At 40.4% G+C, this 20,871-nt stretch overlaps 1 protein-coding gene across 1 annotated transcript; it reads left to right on the forward strand.

The window, feature by feature from the left end:
- Nucleotides 1-1,951: 1,951 nt before the first annotated feature.
- On the forward strand, nucleotides 1,952-20,450 carry stk17b (serine/threonine kinase 17b (apoptosis-inducing)). The gene is made up of 7 exons (XM_085136729.1): nucleotides 1,952-2,499; nucleotides 8,813-9,025; nucleotides 13,211-13,349; nucleotides 15,366-15,492; nucleotides 15,803-15,851; nucleotides 16,904-17,083; nucleotides 17,463-20,450. Exons 1-7 carry the CDS (start codon nucleotides 2,378-2,380, stop codon nucleotides 17,680-17,682), a joined length of 1,050 nt encoding a protein of 349 aa, XP_084992855.1. The 5' UTR covers nucleotides 1,952-2,377; the 3' UTR covers nucleotides 17,683-20,450.
- Nucleotides 20,451-20,871: the final 421 nt, after the last annotated feature.

The following is a 20,871-nucleotide window of genomic DNA, read 5'->3' on the forward strand; positions in this document are numbered from 1 at the left end:
CTGCCCTGTATTTGGCTCCATCCATCTTCAATCAACTCTGACCAGCTTCCCTGTCCCTGCTGAAGAGAAGCACCCCCAGAGCATGATGCTGCCACCACCATATTTGACAGTGGGGATGGTGTGTTCAGAGTGATGTGCAGTGTTAGTTTTCCGCCACACATAGCGTTTTGCATTTTGGCCAAAAAGTTCCATTTTGGTCTCATCTGACCAGAGCACCTTCTTCCACATGTTTGCTGTGTCCCCCACATGGCTTGTGGCAAAGTGCAAACGGGACTTCTTATGGTTTTCTGTTAACAATGGCTTTCTTCTTGCCACTCTTCCATAAAGGCCAACTTTGTGCAGTGCACGACTAATAGTTGCCCTATGGACAGATTCCCCCACCTGAGCTGTAGATCTCTGCAGCTCGTCCAGAGTCACCATGGGCCTCTTGGCTGCATTTCTGATCAGCTCCTTGTTCGGCCTGTGAGTTTAGGTGGACGGCCTTGTCTTGGTAGGTTTACAGTTGTGCCATACTCCTTCCATTTCTGAATGATGGCTTGAACAGTGCTCCGTGGGATGTTCAAGGCTTGGGAAATCTTTTTGTAGCCTAAGCCTGCTTTAAATTTCTCAATAACTTTATCCCTGACCGGTCTGGTGTGTTCTTTGGACTTCATGGTGTTGTTGCTCCCAATATTCTCTTAGACAACCTCTGAGGCCGTCACAGAGCAGCTGTATTTGTACTGACATTAGATTACACACTCTATTTAGTCATTAGCACTTATCAGGCAATGTCTATGGGCAACTGACTCCACTCAGACCAAAGGGGGCTGAATAATTACGCACACCCCACTTTTTAGTTATTTATTTGTAAAAAATGTTTGGAATTATGTATGATTGTTGTTCCACTTCTCACGTGTACACCACTTTGTATTGGTCGTTCACATGGAATTCCAATAAAATTGATCCATGTTTGTGGCTGTAATGTGACAAAGTGTGGGAAAGTTCAAGGGGGCCAAATACTTTTGCAAGCCACTGTATGTCAAAAGCAAACTGTGTTAATGGTACCAAAGTATATCATGAAGGAGGCCTCACCCTGATTAAAAACTCCACTACTAAACCTGAGGTTTCTGTCCAAGTAACAAAAGGAAAAAGGATAAGTGAAGCTACATTAATATATTAATGATGCAGATATTTAAAGATATCCGATTTGAATGCATGCAGTAATGAAAATTTGGTTTAGATGCTGAGGGCTGTGTTAAGCTTAGATCATTGTTAATAAAGGTACACATTGTACATACACAGTGGATGGTTTTATGTGGAAGCAACCTTGTGCGAGAAAGAGAAACACTAGATGAAATGGCAAAAATAAATACATTTTAAAAACCTATATATAAGTTCTGATAATGTTGCAGAATATTTTGTCAAATTTGTGAGATATCAAATCTAAATTTCCATTGATATAATTTAAACTTTTCATCTTACAAATGTATTTTTGAAATAATTTTTTTTAGTGTTTTTAAAGACACACGAGTGAGAGATTTTAAGAGATTTAAAATCTTGAAAACTGAGTTCATATGTGCAAGACCTAGATATGCATTTTCTATTTCATGATTTGCATTTTTCGTCTATAATTACAATAAGTCACCATTATTAGATAGTATGTCAAGGTGATGAAGTGCTATTATAATAAAATTATTGTAAAACTGAAAAATTATGTCACACATATATACCATATGTCTTATATTTATAATTAAAAAAAACAAACTAACAGTAAGCTTGTTATTGCACAAATATTGTAAATTAAATTAACTCTCATAAGTTGGACTTTGACAGTCCAACTTTTGAGTATTAAGATTCATTATTTATTTTTGTTATTCATTTATATGTTTTATGAATTTCGAACCCGCTCCTTTAATGACATGTATAGGCTGCCACATCTCGGCCGTGTCCAAATTCAAACCTTTCAACTGAACACAAAAGCAGTGCGCATGCGCACTGACGCGTCGACGACGGTGTCAAACAGGGATGTGAAAATGATCGCAAACTGTGCGGACAAACTCAATGAGCGGACTAACAGCCGACCGCAGCGGCAGCTCGGATAGGTTTTGTGTTAACAGTCCATGAGTGCGGACTTTATAGACCCCAGCTTCGCTTTTCTTGAGCTGAGGAAAATCGGTTTAAGTCACTTTTTAAGTACCGTCGAGCTAACTTAGCGACAGTTGAGCTAGCCGGGGAGCTGGAGCGGCGCGCGGTGACCGGCTGAGCTAACATTAACATGTAACTACGGCGAAACGAGCAGTGGTAACGTTAGTTTAGCTCCTTTTCACCGTTTCTCTCACTTCTGCTCGGCGTTTGGCACCGTTTTCAGCCGGGAAGCAGCACCGAGGAGGAGAGGAAGATGTCTCGGAGGCGGCTGGACAGTCGTAGCGGACTCTCCGCCGGACTGCTCGGCGAGATTCAGACTCCGATCAGCACGGAGCCGCTGGAGAGTGTGTACGAGATCACCGGGGAGCTGGGCAGGTGAGTCCGCCAGAGAGTGCACCTGCTGTATGTGACACATGGGAGCTATACCTGACACTATACAGTCAGATATTTACAGATGAAACTCAGTTTCTGTATTACTATCACTTACTAAGACAGGGTTACTACTTATAAGTCTTTTGTTGTATTTATTTAGTACTACATTTGTGAAGTACAGGTACAGGAACGCATCGTCCAGTGCCATAGAAGGTATCAGCTTTACTGTAGACATGTAAATACACGGCTACTGATATAGGGAAAGTCAAATATCTCAAAATCACCAAAGTAAATGTCAGATGATAGGACGGATGTTTCTCTGGTGGACAGATGCGTCGCACTGTAGGAGCTGTGAAAGATTTCCCGTGTCTGTTGTGACAGTGGAGCTGAATCAGTTGGAGACAGGGACAATATATATAGTCTACCGGCTACATCTGTTATTAGTGTTCTTTTCAGTGGTGTAGAAATAAGAAGAACTAAGAAATCAAGTGTTAAAAACATGGCGTGTGCTTACATTTCCTGGTAGGTGCACGTCAGTGTTTTTCCAAGCATTTCTTTATTTGACTGTCATTGCTTTGAAGATAAAGCAGAGCAAGAAGGCACATGCACATGTATGCATGTAACTTGTTTCTTGTTTGTGTCTTTCATAAGTGAACTGTACACAGCCTGGTTTCCAAAAAAGGAGAAGTACACACCTGACATTTTTAAAGATCACATAACCCTCCTACTAAATATTCACCAATCTTAATTTAGGATTAAACAGTACCTCTTCACTAACACATCAAGCACCCTTTTCCCAGAAAGAATAAGAAACAAAGGTCCTTACTGGGAATAACCTTTAATGCAAGGGCTGACTGGGAATATTAGGTTTGGAGCATTGTATTTCTTATGTATCTATTTATATTGATTAAAATAAAGAGCATGATTGTAACAATGCTTTCTCAGGTAAATGCGCTCTCAATCTGTGCATCCAGTATGCTATGAGATTACTTTTTACTAACGGATAGGCTGTAAAATAGTGACTCCTGCATAGATAGATAGAATATAGATTTTGAGGGATGTTTGAAACTATTAGGCTGATATATATCCCCGGCTGATATAAAACTAATATATATTATATAATATAATATAAAACTAATATAAAACTTTGTATCTGAAGGTATTTAAAGTCTGATGTTCTTTAAAAGACACAAAGCTATTGCTGTTATAGAGCACAAACAACACTCTACCTAGTCGAAAGTGTGCATGACCAAATACTGGGCTAATTGTGCAGTCTCACCTAAGTACACATGAGCTTTGTACTGAATCATTAATGTATTCTTGAGAAAAGAGGTTTTTAGTCTGTTTAGTCTCTCGAGGTGCAAGTGAGTAAAATGTGTTGCAGGCTTTCAAAGGGGTTTTCGTTTACAATCTACGTACAGCGAATATTTTGCCCACTTTAAGCAAAAAAAAAGTTATTTATTGAAATTTGTGATTTCTACATGAATTATGGTTAATCTTATACAGCAATGAAATGCTGTTCATAAACATAAAATTTTCATGTCAAAACATTAAGTTTTTGAATGAAATTAACCAAGACGATACACCTATATATTAAAAATCTGAAACTTGGTGCATCCTCTGCTCTTCTAAGACCGTTTCAGGACTCCTTACAATTACTCCTTATAATACCAGAGTTTTGGAAAAATTTAGTGTCAAGCTTGTCATTCAGTTTTTTGTGAATATAAAATACTTGGTGCTCAGCAAAGAGGCAAAAATAACAGTAAAGTCATAAACTTATTTTTAAAAGTTAACACACAGTGTAGTCAACCCCCAAAGGCTGTGTTTTGAGCAGGAAAAACCCTGAAGCTGTGTTACACTGAGTAAAAACTAAAGTAGTAAAAATCATCGCAGTTAAATCTTTTTAACTGCGATGAAAAACAGTCTGAAAACGTTCAGCTGGCTTAGGACAAAGGTTCAAAAGAGGCTGCAACCTTTTCCCCATGCCCTTCCTGTACCAGACTACAGGAAGTAGTATTTAATTTGGAAAACAGTTAAACAGCCTAAGGGATGTTCAAATAGATCTCAGCGTTCTGTATTTACTGACTCAACTGTCTAACTATTTTAAAATTTACACACCACCATGGAACGGGTTAAATCTGTCACACTTAGAGTTTTTCTGAGTAATTTAACTTTTAAGACATTTTCACAGTGTGGAGTGAGCCTGTATCTCCACAAAAGAAATGACAATGAACAGGAAAATTTAAGCTTTTAGCCATCCAAGGGTGTTAGACAAGGGCCCTTTGGCAGGCTGGTAATGGCCTCTGTCACCATTGGCCTATGCAACAGCTAAAATAACCTTAGCCAATCTCAACAAGAATTCCCAGGACTTTCACCGCATGAAGTATTTCTCAACTTTTACAAGTAATCATACCTTATTAAGATTCTTATGATTTTATTGCAGGAATTCATATTCACAACCAGTGGCTGGATTTTAACCTCTGTGCAGAAAGGTTTAATAGCTCTAATCTGCTCTAAACTGGCAGGTGCAGAGTTCCAGAAAGTTCCGCCTTTAATTACAGTTTGTGCAAAGGAACTCTTACATCATGTCTGCAGTTTCCTTCTGATATATCTGTTGTGCCAGTGATGGTGGGGTGTAGTTTAACCATTAAATATTGATGGCTTTATAAGGGTAAACTTGTCCCACTTACTATGACAATTTTCCACACTTTGAAAAATTCAGATTGTTTCAGATGAGTTGTGACTCAAAAAGCATTCCTGTTGAAACCACACCTACAATAACAGTTAACAGTTTTTAACATTTACTACAACACAACAAGGAAATGCACAAATCCAAAAGTTACATAAGACCTTAAAAAACTTCTATTTATGTTTATGTGAAGTTGCATTCCAGTAAAATACTGTATATATTGCCCCTGACCACATTTACTTTGTAGTTACCTTAAAAAAATAAACCTAAAATGTCCTGTTCTGTTTTAACTTGAGGCATAAACTGAGACAGAAAAATAAACAGCAGCAGCATTTTGAGGGTTAGTGATTGGTTAGGCTGATATAAACATTAGCAGAGGAAAGGTTTGGCATGAGGATTTAATTGTTGTCATGTTGAGGGACCCAGGTGGGTGAAGACAAATGCCATACATGGCAGGAAGAAGACCCCAAAAACTGGCCAATTCTGAGCCAAGAAAACATCAGAAATGATTGGTTCTCAACGTGAGGTTAGTCATTAATATACCACTGTGTGGTTTACTCACTATGAAAAAATCCTAATACTAATATTAACATGCACACTGCAATCTTTGTCGGCCCAAGAGTGATTAGTTTGTCCAGGACACTAATTATTAGTGTATTAGTGCTAATATGAAGGAGTAGAGACCAAGAATGATAATTGGATAGAAACATAAAACAGGGTTATCATTTAATAATCAGGTAGAGAGAGGATAGAGGTTAAATTACAGAGGTTGAGACTATACAGCATGAAAACTGAGAAAAAAATTATATTTACTTCTTTTCTGCACCTACTCTACAGAAAATGTTTTTTTTAGCATTGAGCATTTATTGTTAATAAACAGGAAGAGTTGAGCAAATGTGCTACCTTGAAGGAGGAGGTCTTGCATGACTGTTCAGATAGAATAACATAAAAAAATCCCCAAATTTGGAAAATTACCAGGTTAGCAAAATATTAAACATAGCCCGTAACAAACTAGATTATATGAAGTAAAAACAGCTCAGTAAAATAAAGTAAGATAGCTCAAGAAGGAGTTGCAACAACACATTTGAAGGACAGTTGATGTCACCTATCTGTGTATTCATGCTGATACACTGACCCTAACTTTTTGCATGTGCTGGCTGAATAGCTCAGATCGAGTCATGCAGTGTAATGCACTAAGCTAATGGTGATTGGACTCTGGACTCTAAGTCTTAACACTCCAGCCTCTGACCAGGTGAGGTGACTTTATTGTACAGTGGGAAAATATGAAGCCTTGGTATAAAAGGAGACCTTTATCATGTGTTTGTGTATGAGCCATGGCAACCGCAGACAGCTGATGATCATATCCTGACAAGCCTGAGGTGTGTTTGAAGTCATCATGTGTCACGCAGAGCATTCAAGTGTAGCTAGTGTTAGTCTGCAGGAGGAAGGAAACAAGTACATGTGGAAAGCAGACTTAAGAAAGCAGAACTGGCTCGGGTTACTTCTGCTCGCCACTTTGTTTGCAATTTGTTAAAACAGGAAGTTCTGATGTGAAATGTGTTAAACCTCAGTGATGAGAACAACCAGCTATAACTAAATCCCTAAGCAAGAACCTTTCACTGTGTGTCCTTACTTATTTATTTATTTGTCAGAATGAAGCTTAAATGCTTCTGTTAGCTGTTGCCGTTTTATGGAATTAATTAAAGACACATCAATCATCATTTGTCTGTGTATTTGAAATGACTGTAACTTGAGATAAGATCTTGATCTTGAAAAAAACCAACCCCTCCCCCCCCCCCCCCAAAAAAAAAACCAAAAAAAACAAAACACCTTTTTGGCAAGTGTCTTCAGAGGGAGCTTATTCTGTTACATCTCCTCTTCCATTGGTGGATGTTCACATTAAACATGGTTAAAGTTTCAAATATTGAGGTCAGTAATCTTGTCAGCTGAAAGCTCAGGCTTCGGACTGCTCTGAACTCTGTTTCAGGCCGGTCTTTCTGCCCTTGGCTCTGTATGATGTCATTGAGAGGGAATATCCCTAGTATGACCGTTTCAGGAGCAACACTGTTGTTTACGAGGTGCAGCCAAACAAAAGAAACAGGTAGTTGAGTTGTAGAGACTTTTCCTGCCTCAGAGTCGGCTTTTCACCAGAAATCTTTTCATTTTCCTGCTTATTAAACTAAACCAAACTACTTCTGACCATTTAATATACATAAATATCTATTCTACTTAAATAATTGAACTCCCTCGCTAACAAAGCAAAGCAAATTTCCTTTAAGCAGGAAAAGAATATGTACAAGAAGACATGAAGGTTTAACATGGTGGAGGCTTATATGCTATCACATGATGTGTAGGATGTTTTAACACAATTCAAAGAACTCCTTCTGGGTCTGTAACCTAGAAAAGTTAGGTTTTCCTAGAGAGCTGAAATTAGGGCTGTTATCTGTACAGCTGGTAACAAAATGAACTTTAAACAAAGTTTTAAATATGTATTAAATGTTAAAATAGCTCTAAAATGAAGTTTAATAACCTAAACAAATGGTTACCACGGTGACAAGACATGGCAGTAGGCTGTTGGAAATGTACTAGCCTTAGATAACACTCACGCACACAGAACCTGTTATCTAATGCCATTTCTGTATTTGTATAACACCTTTATCACAAAGTTACTCACAGATATTATGTTGTAAAGGCTGGACCACATACTAATCAGCATTTTCTGCATAAAATGAAACATATTAATCATTAGTTATATTTGACTTATATTGGGGAAAGTTTGCGGTGAATCATGTTGGAGATATTTAGCCATCTAAATTAATCTTACAGTGGATAATGGCTCAAACCACAATGTCTATCAGGGTTTTTCCTGCACAGAAAAAAAATGTTGGAAACAACCGAAGAAGCTTTCATTTTACATCAAAGGAAAATCACCAGCACTGTGATAGACAATTTGTAAAAATATCTTAAACATTTTTTTTACGCAATGGACAAAAATAAAAGGAAAGAAAAGTAAAGATTTCTCTTAAGTTGATGCCAAAGGCCAATTTGTAGCCTGGAAAACAGCCTGTTTATATACACTTATATGTATATGTATAAGATGGTGTAATAACCATGACTTGACCCATTGGTTTCTGGCATTTGTGCTAAGGAGAAGACTAAAAAAATCCTAACCAAGTTCTTCTAGAAACAACTCTAAATCAAATCCAGGTGGTTATTTAGAGCCAGATGAATAAATCTAAATAAATGGTTACAACTCCAATATTAATAAATGTAACCTAACAAAATGTGTTTAATCAAATTGATATTGCCCCATAATAAGGTTTAAAAAGCTGGATTTAGTTATACTTACACCTCGCATGAGCAGGCCACTTTTCTGTGTAGCAGGCTGTAAACATGTTTATTTCTGCTGTAAAGTTGGACATTTTAACATGGAAGCCTCCAGTGGGCATTAGAGGAACTGCAATTTTTTTCAATTGGTTTTGATTTTTGACTATGGAGGTTTTTACTTAAACTTTATAAAAGCTTTACTCAGGCATTTCCTGTTTAATCAATATACCTTTAAAAAAAATAATAAATCAAACTCAGCTTCAGTTTGTGTATTCTTGTCCTGCTTTTTTTTCCTCTCAGGGGCAAGTTTGCTGTGGTGAAGCGGTGTGTGGAGAAAACCACAGGAAAAGCGTTCGCTGCCAAATTCCTAAAAAAGAGGAGACGAGGTCGCGACTGCCGGGCAGAGGTCATCCATGAGATGGCTGTCCTGGAGATGGCACGTAACAACCCCCGAGTGGTCAACCTGCATGCCGCTTACGAGACGGATCACGACATTGTCTTAGTGCTGGAATAGTGAGTTCACACAAACTTTCTGCCTGTTTTATTTTATATATGATGCATCCTATTTAATTCATACATTTAACTTGAGTGCTTCTATTTTCCTCAAACACGCCAAGCCAGCAGTGAGATCCTGTAAACGCTTATATGAGGGCGAAGTCCTGTTTGTCAAGTTCTAAGGAGCTGCCAAATTAGCAAATAGCTCATCCTTTATAACAGGTTTATCAGGAATAGGTTGAAAGCTACAGCAACATGCTGGAAACTTGAGCTGAAGGTGACCTGAACCACCGTCCTCTTAGTCTTGACCTCTTAACCTTTCCTGTTTAAAGCCCTTTTCAAACGAATGTCACGTCTTTTGTCTGTGCCGCCATTTGTCTTGTCACTTTGTACAATCAAAACTGAAACTGCAAGATTAGATATGAGAATACATGAGGGCTTGTTGAATGAACTGCTCTGTTTTTTCTAACCACACCTGTAATTGTCATTGGAGACACCTTAATCCCCTCCAAAGTGCAAACATGGTAAACAGCTCACTTTGTTGATCTAAGACAGTCTGGAAAATAATGGCCTGGTCCTTGTTCCAGAAAGCAGCTTCAGCAGTATTTGAAGCCAACTTTAAACTCAGAAAGTAGAAACTCCTGAGGTTGAGTCTGTATTCAACCTGAGATTGTGCTTGAAAATCAGATAGATCCATCGCCGCCTGGATCTTTGATACTCAGATTTGCCATGGCAATGGCTAAATAAATAGCAAAGCCTCTATTTTGATGCCGTGATAATAGAAGTATGGACAAGTTTCAGTTTGGAGCAAGAGGTTTCTGTCTTAGGCCTCAGTGGCGATCAACCCAGAGACTGAGTAGCAACCACTGGTTACTATGGAAAAATCTGTATTCCCCCAGCTGTTCAGCAAGCAGTCTGGAAGCTGCTGAGTGCTGCACCAAATACATCCCTGAAATTGCTTTAGTCGCTTGCCGATTGTTGTGGTTGGTAGTTGTTTCCATAGGAAACTTCCTGCTAAGCAGTCGTGAAAAGTGTGATGCAAACTGGAAACAGAAACACTGTGCCTTCAAAGTAAAGACTTTCTGTGATACAGTTAATACATTAGATAATATGTTTTAAAGACTACTGACCAACGTCTTCCAGGAGCAATTTGTTGACCATCTGCATTTTCCAGCATGACAAAGCTCTATGTTACAAACCGGAGTGATAACATTTTGGATCTATGAGTCATAATGTATAAAACAGATTGTGAGGATTGTTTTTATCTTTGCCAAAGACGTACCACAGTTCCCTCTTATTTTGTCATGCAGGGTTTACATTGAACCTATTCTGTAGCAGCCACAAATAACAAGGAAATTGTAGGTTTCTGTTACAGAACACAGTCATTGTGGGCTGATTTTGTTAAATGGCGTGTGTAGTCACAGCTGTCTTAGAAAGATGCAGATTAATGTGCTCTAATATGAGCTTTAATATCGACTGTATGAATGAAACCCAGCATAAATCAGCTGCTTCAGGTGAAGCAGGAGGAAGGAGTCAGAGAGGAAATCTGCCGGCAAGCAGGTGAAATTCAAGTTGACTCGTTTTTATGGAAAAGAAATCCCAGCATTTCCTGCATCTCAGTATAAACAAACTCAAGGTTTCTAGAACAGGAGCAGTAATCGATCATGCGTGGCAAAAACTTGCTACGTAGTGCACCTGTTTAGAAATGTCTTTACCCGCATCCTGTGTAGTTTCTGCTTTCTCAATTTCTCCAACTCTACTTTTATTAGCATGTTTTGAATTCTTATTGAAAGTTTTTCTCCGTCTGGCTATTTTTACTGATTTATCTCTCATCTGTTTACTTTTCCATTAGAATTCCTTGTTCTGGATCATAGATGCATTCCTCACCTGAAGTATTTCATTCAGTCTCGTGCAGTTCCCTCATTCTTTATCAATATATCTTTATTTCATACCTGAGTGTGAAGACGCTGCATCAGCCAGCTGCCATTGCACATGCAATGGTTATTTACAGCTAACTGAGCTAGAAACTAAAATTAAGTGCAACACTTTAATTAAATGAAATATAATAATAACAAGAAAGTTGAAATGAGGCCTAGATTTGACGTACTTACAAAACTAAGTAAATAAAAATACATGGGACTCATTTTGATTTACTTCTTCTTCTTTTTTTTTTTTTTTTTTTTTTTTTAAAATGTGGTCCAATTTTTCAGCAAATTAAGTTTTATTGAGGTTTAAGTTTTAAATCTTTCATTACTTTATATACTGCCGGGCAGATTAAACTACAGGGTAAGTCAAAAAGAATCATAGTATATAGTAGTATGTTTGGGGAGTGTGATTGTGTGTACATGTCCATTTACGTTTATTCCTACGTTGGGTGAGTGCTGAGTGTTTGTATATGTGTGCATGAGGGTGGAAATGCATGTCTGTGTCTGTGTGTGGCTGTTTGTCTGTGTCTATATGTCAGGTCGGGTCTTAGACTCCACCTCTCTGGGAACTCCCAGGCCCTCCAAGTGTGGAGGCCTATCTCCCCTCACCACACTCCCTGCCGGTGACTGATGCCCTCAGGGGTCGGTGCATTGTTGGTTCTTGGTGTCCGGGGCTGGGCGTTCAGGTATGTACCAGCTCGCTCCCGATGGCTACTTGGCGGGGCCTGGCGCCTGTTGCTCGGTCAGGCCTCTTCCGGGGCGCGGAGGGCCCTCGGGCCTCCGGCCTCTGTGCCTGCGGCTCGGTTCACTCTGGCACAGCTGGCTGCTGGCAGCCCCCTCTAGCTTCTGCCCGGTGGCTACTGGGTGACCCCCTCGTCTGGGGATCCTCAGCCCTTCCCATGAAGGTGGCACGGATGCCCCTCCGGTGGTCCTCCTTGGGCTCTTGCACTCTGGGGCCTCTGGATGTCTGGGGCCTGGATCTCCTCCATGCCTGCTTCATGCCCTGGGGGACAGGGCTATGGCTCTCTACATCCTCTTGCAGACCATTACATGGGGAAACCATTTGAATTCAAGCGCGCCGATCCACACAGGTGTGCACACGGGTGTTCACTGTTCGTAGACTTAAATCACACCTTTCTTGGCTGCTACTCCAAAGCACATTGTGCGCTGTCTGTCCTGCGTGCTGCACAACAACATTCAATATTTAGTATTTACTGCTGTTTACACTTAGCTAGATTAATGCGATGGTGTTGTGTTTAGTATGTTGCTTTGTTTTGTTTTTTTTGCTTGTTTTCTCTTCTTTTTCTCTCAACAGGTGATCCCGGAGATATTTTTTCCCCCCTTTCTCACTGTCCCTCTCCCCTTCTGTTTTTCTTTTCCTTCCTCTTTCTTTCTCCCTTTCCTATCCCTCACTCATGTCTGTCCCGTCTGTAACAACTGAAAATAAAATAAGATAAATAATAAAAACAAAGGTTGATCAAATGGACCAATACGGCAATGCCATGATGATCCATTTGGCAAAATAAATCCATTGGGTATCCTTGTTGGTCTTCAGACAATTCTGACGGCTAAAGAACCAAATGGGACAGGCAAAAAAAAACAAACAAAAAAAAAAACTACAGGGTAAGTCAAAAAGAATCATATGATTTGTAGTAAAAGCTAAAAGCTCGCAGTAAACAAATGGCTGAACATAAAGTTCCACATACAAAACTTACAGTGTTTACAGATGTCACGTACTTTTGTATGTGTGGAGTCTATGCAGCTACTACTGACATAGTGCTAACTACTGTCAACCGAGTGAAACTTACGAAAAACAAACCAGAGTTTTCTCTTCAGCTTTAGGCTTGTTCTTAACTCGTACCGACATTTTGCTTGCGATTACAGCAACAAGGATATAAATTCAAATTCAGAAATGGCAGTTAGAAGCTTGAGTTATCTGAGGTGTAGTAAAACTTTCTACTCGTACATTTTAGTGCTTCAGTCTTCATCTGTGTGCCTGCAGTGTTTTTTTTGTTTTGTTTTGTTTTTTTGTTTTTTTTGCAATGACTAAGCAGGAAGGAGGTTCTCTTTCTCAATAAAACCTTGCCACAACATGCAGGATCAAACCTGCGTCCCTCTGGCTGTGGGCTGGAGACTAAAACCACTGCACCACCCTTTAATCCATAAATGCATTTTTGTTTTCTCCTGTGGAAACTCTAACACACACACACAGTCTGTATCAAACTGGTCTGTGTTTCATATTTCACCAGATATTCCTTCTTGTCTCCTGTTCATGCAGTGCGGCCGGTGGAGAGATATTTGACCACTGCGTATCTGACGAGCTGCTGCCCGAGGCCCGGATCACGCGCTTGATCAGGCAGACGCTGGAGGGAGTCCACTACCTCCATCAGAGCAACCTGGTCCACTTAGACCTCAAGGTATTCAGACACATCCAACCAAAGTGAATCTATTTTTAACCGTTTACTCAACTCACCATAGACTTAACCTTAAGTACTTGGGTGTTTCCCTTCTCTAAGCGCTCAAAATCCTAAATTCCTTTTTTAATGCCACAGTTAAGCCTAGAATTAGGATTTTAGAGAGCCTGGAAATGACTTCTGCTGCAGTGACAGCAGGGTGTGAAGAGTTTTGTTGCCGCTACATCAGGGTCAAATCGAGTGTCCACCACCTGAGCCCCTAAGAATCAGCTGATAATTTTTTTTGTATAGGACTACAAAAATAAATCTACATGTTGATACCAGGATCGTCACACACCTCTGACTCTCCTGGGCCACAACAATGAATTAAATGTGTGGGTTTTTTGTCTCAAAAATTCAAGATCTTGACTAAATACCAAATCTTAGCAAATGCCTTTGTTAAATGTGTTATTTTACTCATGAGGGTGGGAATTTTACATGTCAACATAAAACTGTCATCACTGTCAGAAATACTTGTCATTTGACCCAGCGGTCCCCAACCTTTTTTGCGCCACGGACCGGTTTATGCCCGACATTATTTTCACGGACCGGCCTTTAAGGTGTCGCGGATAAATACAACAAAATAAAACTAGTACCGGTACCGAAAAAAAGAAGATTTATTGTCACGTGAAAAGACCCAGGAAAACCGAGTTAACGATAAAAACGATAACAAAATAATGCTGAAAACCGATAAAAACCTTGAAAACCATACATTTCACACCTGAGCCTCAACTCGCGCGGCCCGGTACCAAACGACTCACGGACCGGTACTGGTCCCAGGCCCGGGGGTTGGGGACCACTGATTTGACCCACAGGTCTTTTAAAAAGAAGTATTTTATTGTCCTAAAATCAGTTTGGGTGAGTGTGAGGGACCAAGCTGGTTAGGCCTGAATAAGACAGATAATGTTGTAGAAAGTGAGTTTCATTTCACTTTTTTCTTTTTTACAAGCAATTTGAGCCTTTTAAAAGACGTCGACTAAACTTAAAAAACAGTGATACAGCAAATTAACTTCTCAAACAGCCAAACTTTAAACGAGCATATTTTCAGCTTTCATGTGTGCAGATTTGGTCTTAAATTTCATTTCAAGTTAAATCAATAAGTCTTTTTTATACCTGTGAACACCCTGTGATTACAGGATAGTCACATATAGGGATGGGTACCCGTAACCGGTGCCATGATGGAGGATAGTAGGCGGGTCCAGGTATGTACGTTCTTTTAGAGCAGAGCTACAGATTAAAAATGTCCAAGGTGAAGCGGTCAAAAGTCTGGCTGTACTTCACAGCAAAAGATGCAAACTCAGCAGCCTGCAACAAGTGCTTTAAGGTGATACTGTGCAAAGGAGGTAACACCTCAAATCCGTTGAAACACCTGGCGACGCATAGCGGTTTTTTTTAAAGCCGAGAAATGCGCCGTATTTCATAGCTTGCTGCGAGACCTCACACCGTGCGCATCTACTGCGGGTGTGGTGCCTGTTATCGGACCAAATGATCAAAGAAAAAGTGGAAAACAGCTAAACATGAGAGGTTTTTGGACAAGGTTTGTGTTTTTCCCATTGTTTAAGCACTGCTTCCAGCCAAAAGTGATACCATATATGTCCTATAGCTGCAGAAAATGCTAACATTGTTATCTTTTTACAAAAAAACAGCTGAACATGAGAGGTTTTTGGACCAATTTTGTGTTCTCCATTCTTTAAGCACCGGTTTGAGCACCGTTTAAGCACCGGCACCGTTTCAAAAGTACCAGTTTGGTACTGGTATCGGATAAAACCTAAACGATACCCATCCCTAGTCACATACAGTACTAAATGTTCTCAGACTGTTTTAAAGAGAATGGCGCAATATCATAATAGTCGTGTATTTAATTAAATAACTGTTTCCTGTGCAGAGACATTCATCATGAGGTGAATTTTGCAATCAGAAATGAGTTTTACCCCTCGAGCACTTCCTGCTTTCACTTTGTTCCCTCTCTGCCTCTCTCAGCCACAGAACATCCTCCTGACCAGCCTGTCGCCTCCAGGAGACATAAAGATCGTGGACTTTGGCCTGGCACGCAGACTGGGTGCGGTCGGAGAGCTCCGGGAGATTCTTGGCACACCTGAATACGTGGGTAAGCTGACGCTCATGAAACAAAGGCAGCACCAGAAATTTCACACATATTTATAGACAAACATCAGTCAGATTCACAATAATAAACTATATGTAAAATGTCAATGTTGACTAAGAAGAGATCATGCATTTGATCAATTCTTACCCAACATGTGCATTTTACTGTGCTAGCTCCTGTGAGAGTGGATGAGTGACACACCTATAAATAAATGCAGAAAGAACCATGAGTCAGTAATTAATCTGGGAAATTACACAGAGATCTTTTCTCACTGTTGACTGACAACTTTTACTTTTTTTTTTTTTGTATTCAGCTCCAGAGATCCTCAACTACGAGCCAATCACAACGGCGAGTGACCTTTGGTGAGTATATCTGTACTAAATGGCCATGGTTTAACCCTTTGGAAGGAGTGGTATCACCACTTTGCCACTTCCAGCATGAAGACAAAGTAACATGAACTCCACCACCAGGAGAATAAAAGCTGAGCTTAAGCTGCGTACGTGCTGGAAGTGACTCTCAGCGATGTGGTGACCAGTGACCACAGCACAGGAAGTCATTTTACATCGTGGGCCACATGCAACCCACTTTGATCTCAAGTGTGCCAGACCAGTGAAACTCTGCTTTTTGTCAGAGTACAATTTAGTAAAGTTTAACCACATGTGTAATCCCTGACATATTTTAAAATAAGGAAAGAAGTTCAATTTAAGGAATATATCTCAGTTTTTCCACATGGAAAAGGAATGCTGCTTTAAGCTTAAATTGTAAGAAATAAATGTTTAAATTTACAGATAAAGTTCTGTTAGCACTTTTGCAGACTGTCCTACCATTTATAAAACAACATTTTTGTCAACTGACAGAATGTCTTCTTTTTGGAGTTTCTTTTTCTATGGTAAACCCAATGTGAAAATAATACATTTCCAAAGTAGATGGTGAAAAACCAAAACACTTTTTGCCATTTTATTGTCTATCTATTACTGCTCTATTCTTTGACTTTGGTGTAGTATGAATGGCCATAGGTGAGGTTGAAAAAAAAAAAAAGTCTAAAATTTGTGGCTTGCTTTACAATTTTTCAAAGCTCATTCCAGCCTCACATTTCCTCACATTTGTGGAGCTGTAAGTGAATTTGAAACGTAAAATATTTACTTGGGTTGATTTAAAAGAATTGGTCACTGTGAACATAAATCTAAAGACATACACAGCTTCATTAGAAAAACATCACAAACTGGAAATGAAAGTGAAGGCGATCTTCGGCAGTGTGGGTATTAATGTAATGCTTCCCACTTCTTTTGTGGCAAATGCGATGAGAACACATCGTTCTTCGTATTTGTTTTTCTAAGATTATTTCAGATATTTTGCTTGTGTCATTTAGCCTTCAGACTCTCTATGTTTGATGTGTCCTGTGTGTGTTTCTCAGGAGCGTGGGCGTAATCGCGTACATGCTGGTGACGGGCGAGTCTCCGTTTGCTGGGGACGACAAGCAGGAGACGTATCTGAATGTTTCCCAGGTCAATGTGGACTACAGCAGGGAGGCCTTCTCCAGGGTGTCTGAGCTCGCTGTGGACTTCATCCGCAAGCTGCTGGTCAAAGCACCTGAGTGAGTAAACGACAATCTGTGTGTGAGTCTGTGTGTGAGTGTAAGAGTGTGGGTGTTTTAACATAACTTCCATGTAACAGAGAGATGAAAATGAAAACATAGCTGTGACCAGAACCGTGATGGATGTTTTTCCAAGTCACGTCATGTGTTGTTTTAAAGTTTTTCCACTGGTGTGTGATGGATTCACACTCATCAGGCAGCATGCTGGGCTAGGTATGATCTCATCAGAACTAGTATGTCAAGAAGAACCTGCTGGTGTTAATCTATAAAGGAAGAAATGTGGTTGAAGGAAAGATCAGATTGTTCAGTGAAACACCAGCACCTCGAGCTCTTTGCATGAATGTGTCTAATCGTTGGACTGTCTCTGTTTCGGCCGTAGGGACCGGCCCAGCGCCGTTGACTGTATGAGTCACCCCTGGCTGTGGCAGCAGCCGCCGATCTGCATGAGCCCGGACCCTGCCGCCACCGCCTTCCGTACCAGGAGCTGCGGCACAAAGTGGGCGGCCCCTCACGAAGACTTTGAAGACAAGGAAAACTTCCTGGAGTCACCCCACTCACACGCAAAAAGGTTTCGCTTCGAGGAGGATGCTGACTTTTGAAGCTACAAAAATGATAAGAGGGAGATTAAGATGCAGCGGCGATCACTTCTTCCTCTGAGCTTTTAAATTGTTTTAAGTCTCCTGGAAACCAGCAGCGTGCTGGCCACCATTCACCATTCTGTTTATACTGATCCACTCAAACCAACCAAAGATAACCGGCTAAACTCTGATGTGTTGCTGTTCATACTGTACAGTACGTCTCAGTTAATGCGGTGTGTTTAACCTCAAGTATTTAATTTCCTGTCTGTTGATCTGCGTTTGAAGGGCTGCATTAAACCCGCTCTGTGCTGATGAAGGCTGCTCCGGAGGACTTCCAGGGGAATCTATGCAACATTTCTGGTGCTTCTGAATTCTTTGCCTTAACTGTGGGAAGTTGACTCACCTGGAGCTGCTTTCAGTTGCACTTGTGCTTCAGCTGAAATGTGTGATATGGAGATTAGCGCCTCTGCTATGAGGAAGTGAGATCATGTTGTTCTTTGCATGTTTAAAAGAGGCAGCAGCATTATAGTGTTTCAGGTTTCTATCTGTAGATAAAACCCACTGCTGCCCGTGTCAGGGTAACTTCTCTGTCGCATCAAAGTCAGATAGCGGCCACATTCGGGCCTGAACAGGCCTGCTTTTGGCTAGTTATAGCAGCTGCTTTGTGGGCCAGATGTGGCCTGGGAGACATGGTGGAGTTAGGGTGATGCTCCTTTGACATCTGCCTTGTGTAAGGTGGAATCGGTGCCAGATGTGGACCACATTTAGGACAAACATTCCTTAATAGTGCCGCAGATAAATCCTTCAGAAGTGGATACAAGCAACAAAATTAGTGGAGTTTTTTCCCCCTCTGGAACTCACTTACCAACTTAATTTTTTCCATTTTCCAGCCTATTAAACAGATTTTTAACCACCAAGGTTCAGTTTCAAAGACTTCCAGGTTTTCAGGATTCTTACCGCGAGGAAGTTAAATTTGCAACTAAAGCATCCCTCCAGACCTCCTGTGTCTCATTTTTGTTTTTAACCATAACATGAGGCAATTTAACCATTAAAAAAACGGAAAATATGCAATGAAGCCTTTATCAGCATGGATATCTTATAGTCAGTCTATAGTCTGAGCCAAAATTGAGTTATCAATTAATAAAACCCACTATTTCTACACTCCCACAGCCCTGTTTGCAAATTATTTTGAAAATAAGTTTAGATACGCCACAAAGAAGCTTCTGAAGTCAACTTCTACATGATTAGAGGGAAGATTTTGACTCTAGGATATTAAAAAGGGACAGGTCAGGGTAACATTATCAAAAATTAGTTTTGGTACCTGTATCCACTCGTGAAAGAGTTTGCTGCATGATTGCCTTTAAACTTGATGTCAGACTTGGATTTTCTCAACATATGCTTCATACTGAGGGTTTAAACGTAGCTCAGGGTCTTATAGAAAGCTCTTAAAAAAAAAATCTAAATATGCACCTTTCAGTGTTAATCTGCATTTAGGTTATTATGAAATTTCTGGCTGGAAGTGTGCTGCAGTAAAAGTAAGTATAAAGGGGTGAATCAGCCGAGTGGGCCGCGCCCGCACTTACTCAAATGATTTCCTCCCTGAGCTGCGAGTTCCTCTTAGAGGAGAAACTTTAGCACTTAGTGTGTGCAGAGCCTTCACTTAGACCTCCTGCAGTCCTCTGCAGGTCCGGGTGCCTCAAGATTTCATCTCAGGGCTGCTGCTCACTCTTTGTTTTCTATTCTTAATGTTATTCTCACAAGCTGATTATTATTATTATTATTGTTATTATTATAATTATTGTAATATTTATGTGCTGGACTTCTATTTTTTATGTAAATAATGCGCTCACGTGTCTTATAAGCAGAGATTCAGGTGACGATGAAAGGAAGGATTAGTTATTGAGGTGGTTCAGGAAAGTGAAGTCAAAGTGGGGAAACAGAGAGGTGTCAGATGGTTTTTAGAGAGGAAAGAGGTGATTAAACAGGCAGAGTGAGTGTGGCAAGAAGTATTTCCTGATGGTTGCTTTAAGTTGTGGAGAGGTGATGAGAAAGTAGGGATGACTATTTCACAGAGGAGCCGAGGTGCCACCAACAACAAATCCTGACCTCAGACAGTGGCAGCTCTCAACCTCCAGAGAAAACATTCCTCTGGTTTTATTTTTAGGTGCCAAACCCGAACGGGACCACACTGCGTGTGTTTGTTGTTACTGTCAGCACAAAGGCCTTTGTGTATCTGTGTGTGAGGAGGCTGGGCCGTGCTGTCGTCCTTTATAACTGGAACGCCACACTGTAAAAGAGCAGACTGCTGTAAACGGAAATAAGCTTGAATCCATCTGCTCTGAGAATAAAAGGTTTGGAGTTGGGTGAATCTGCAGAGCAGGTGGGTCTGACGTCACTTTGGTGCCGACGCTCCATTGGACCATTGTCTCCGTCAGACTCTTGCTGTAACCGTCGTGTTGCTGTTGTACAGCTGCTGTTGTTCTCGCGTCACTCGGCGGCCTCTGAGTGTGCGAGCGCTCTTTGTGTCAGCGCCGCTGATGTCACTCAGCGTTCCTCTTTGTTGTCTTGAGACTGAAGGATTACTGTATGTCAGAATGAAACCCGCCACAAGCACAAATAAATCAGATCTACCTTTATTCTGCTTTTTATGTTTTGGGTTTTTTAAAGTATGAGCGTTCTGATTGCATCTGAAATAACTAAAAAATAATTTGTATTCTGATTAGCTTCAGGTTAATGTTAGGCATCACAAAGCAAACTGGAAAAGCTCATTAAAGACTGTAGAAAATAAATGGTGTCTGCGCTTTGTTGATGTTTTTCCAGCTCCACGCTGCCCCCTGTTGGCCCTGCAGAGCTGAGAGTTCATACTGGGTATAGTGTCAGTGTGTACCAGTGAGCAGGCACAGACTGGGAACCAGTAGCTCAGTAACTCTCAGCAGTGTTTCCCAACCTTTTAGGGCCACGGAACATAATTCACATTAGAAAAATCACACTGCACACCAACAAACAAAAATGTCACAAAAAAGCCTATTGATAATTTCCCCCCGCCCACCAGGTATAGTGGAATTGGCTCAGTTTGTCCCCAGTATACTTTTTTGCTTTCTTCTGACCACTAGTCATGCTAGGGCCTTCATCTGGGTCAGAATTTTCTCCAAGACTCATCTCAGATTGACTTTTTCTTTTCAAATATTTATCTATTGCTATTTTGTACTG

Source organism: Neolamprologus multifasciatus, chromosome 16, assembly GCF_963576455.1.
Source record: "Neolamprologus multifasciatus chromosome 16, fNeoMul1.2, whole genome shotgun sequence".
Classification (NCBI taxonomy): Eukaryota; Metazoa; Chordata; class Actinopteri; order Cichliformes; family Cichlidae; genus Neolamprologus; species Neolamprologus multifasciatus.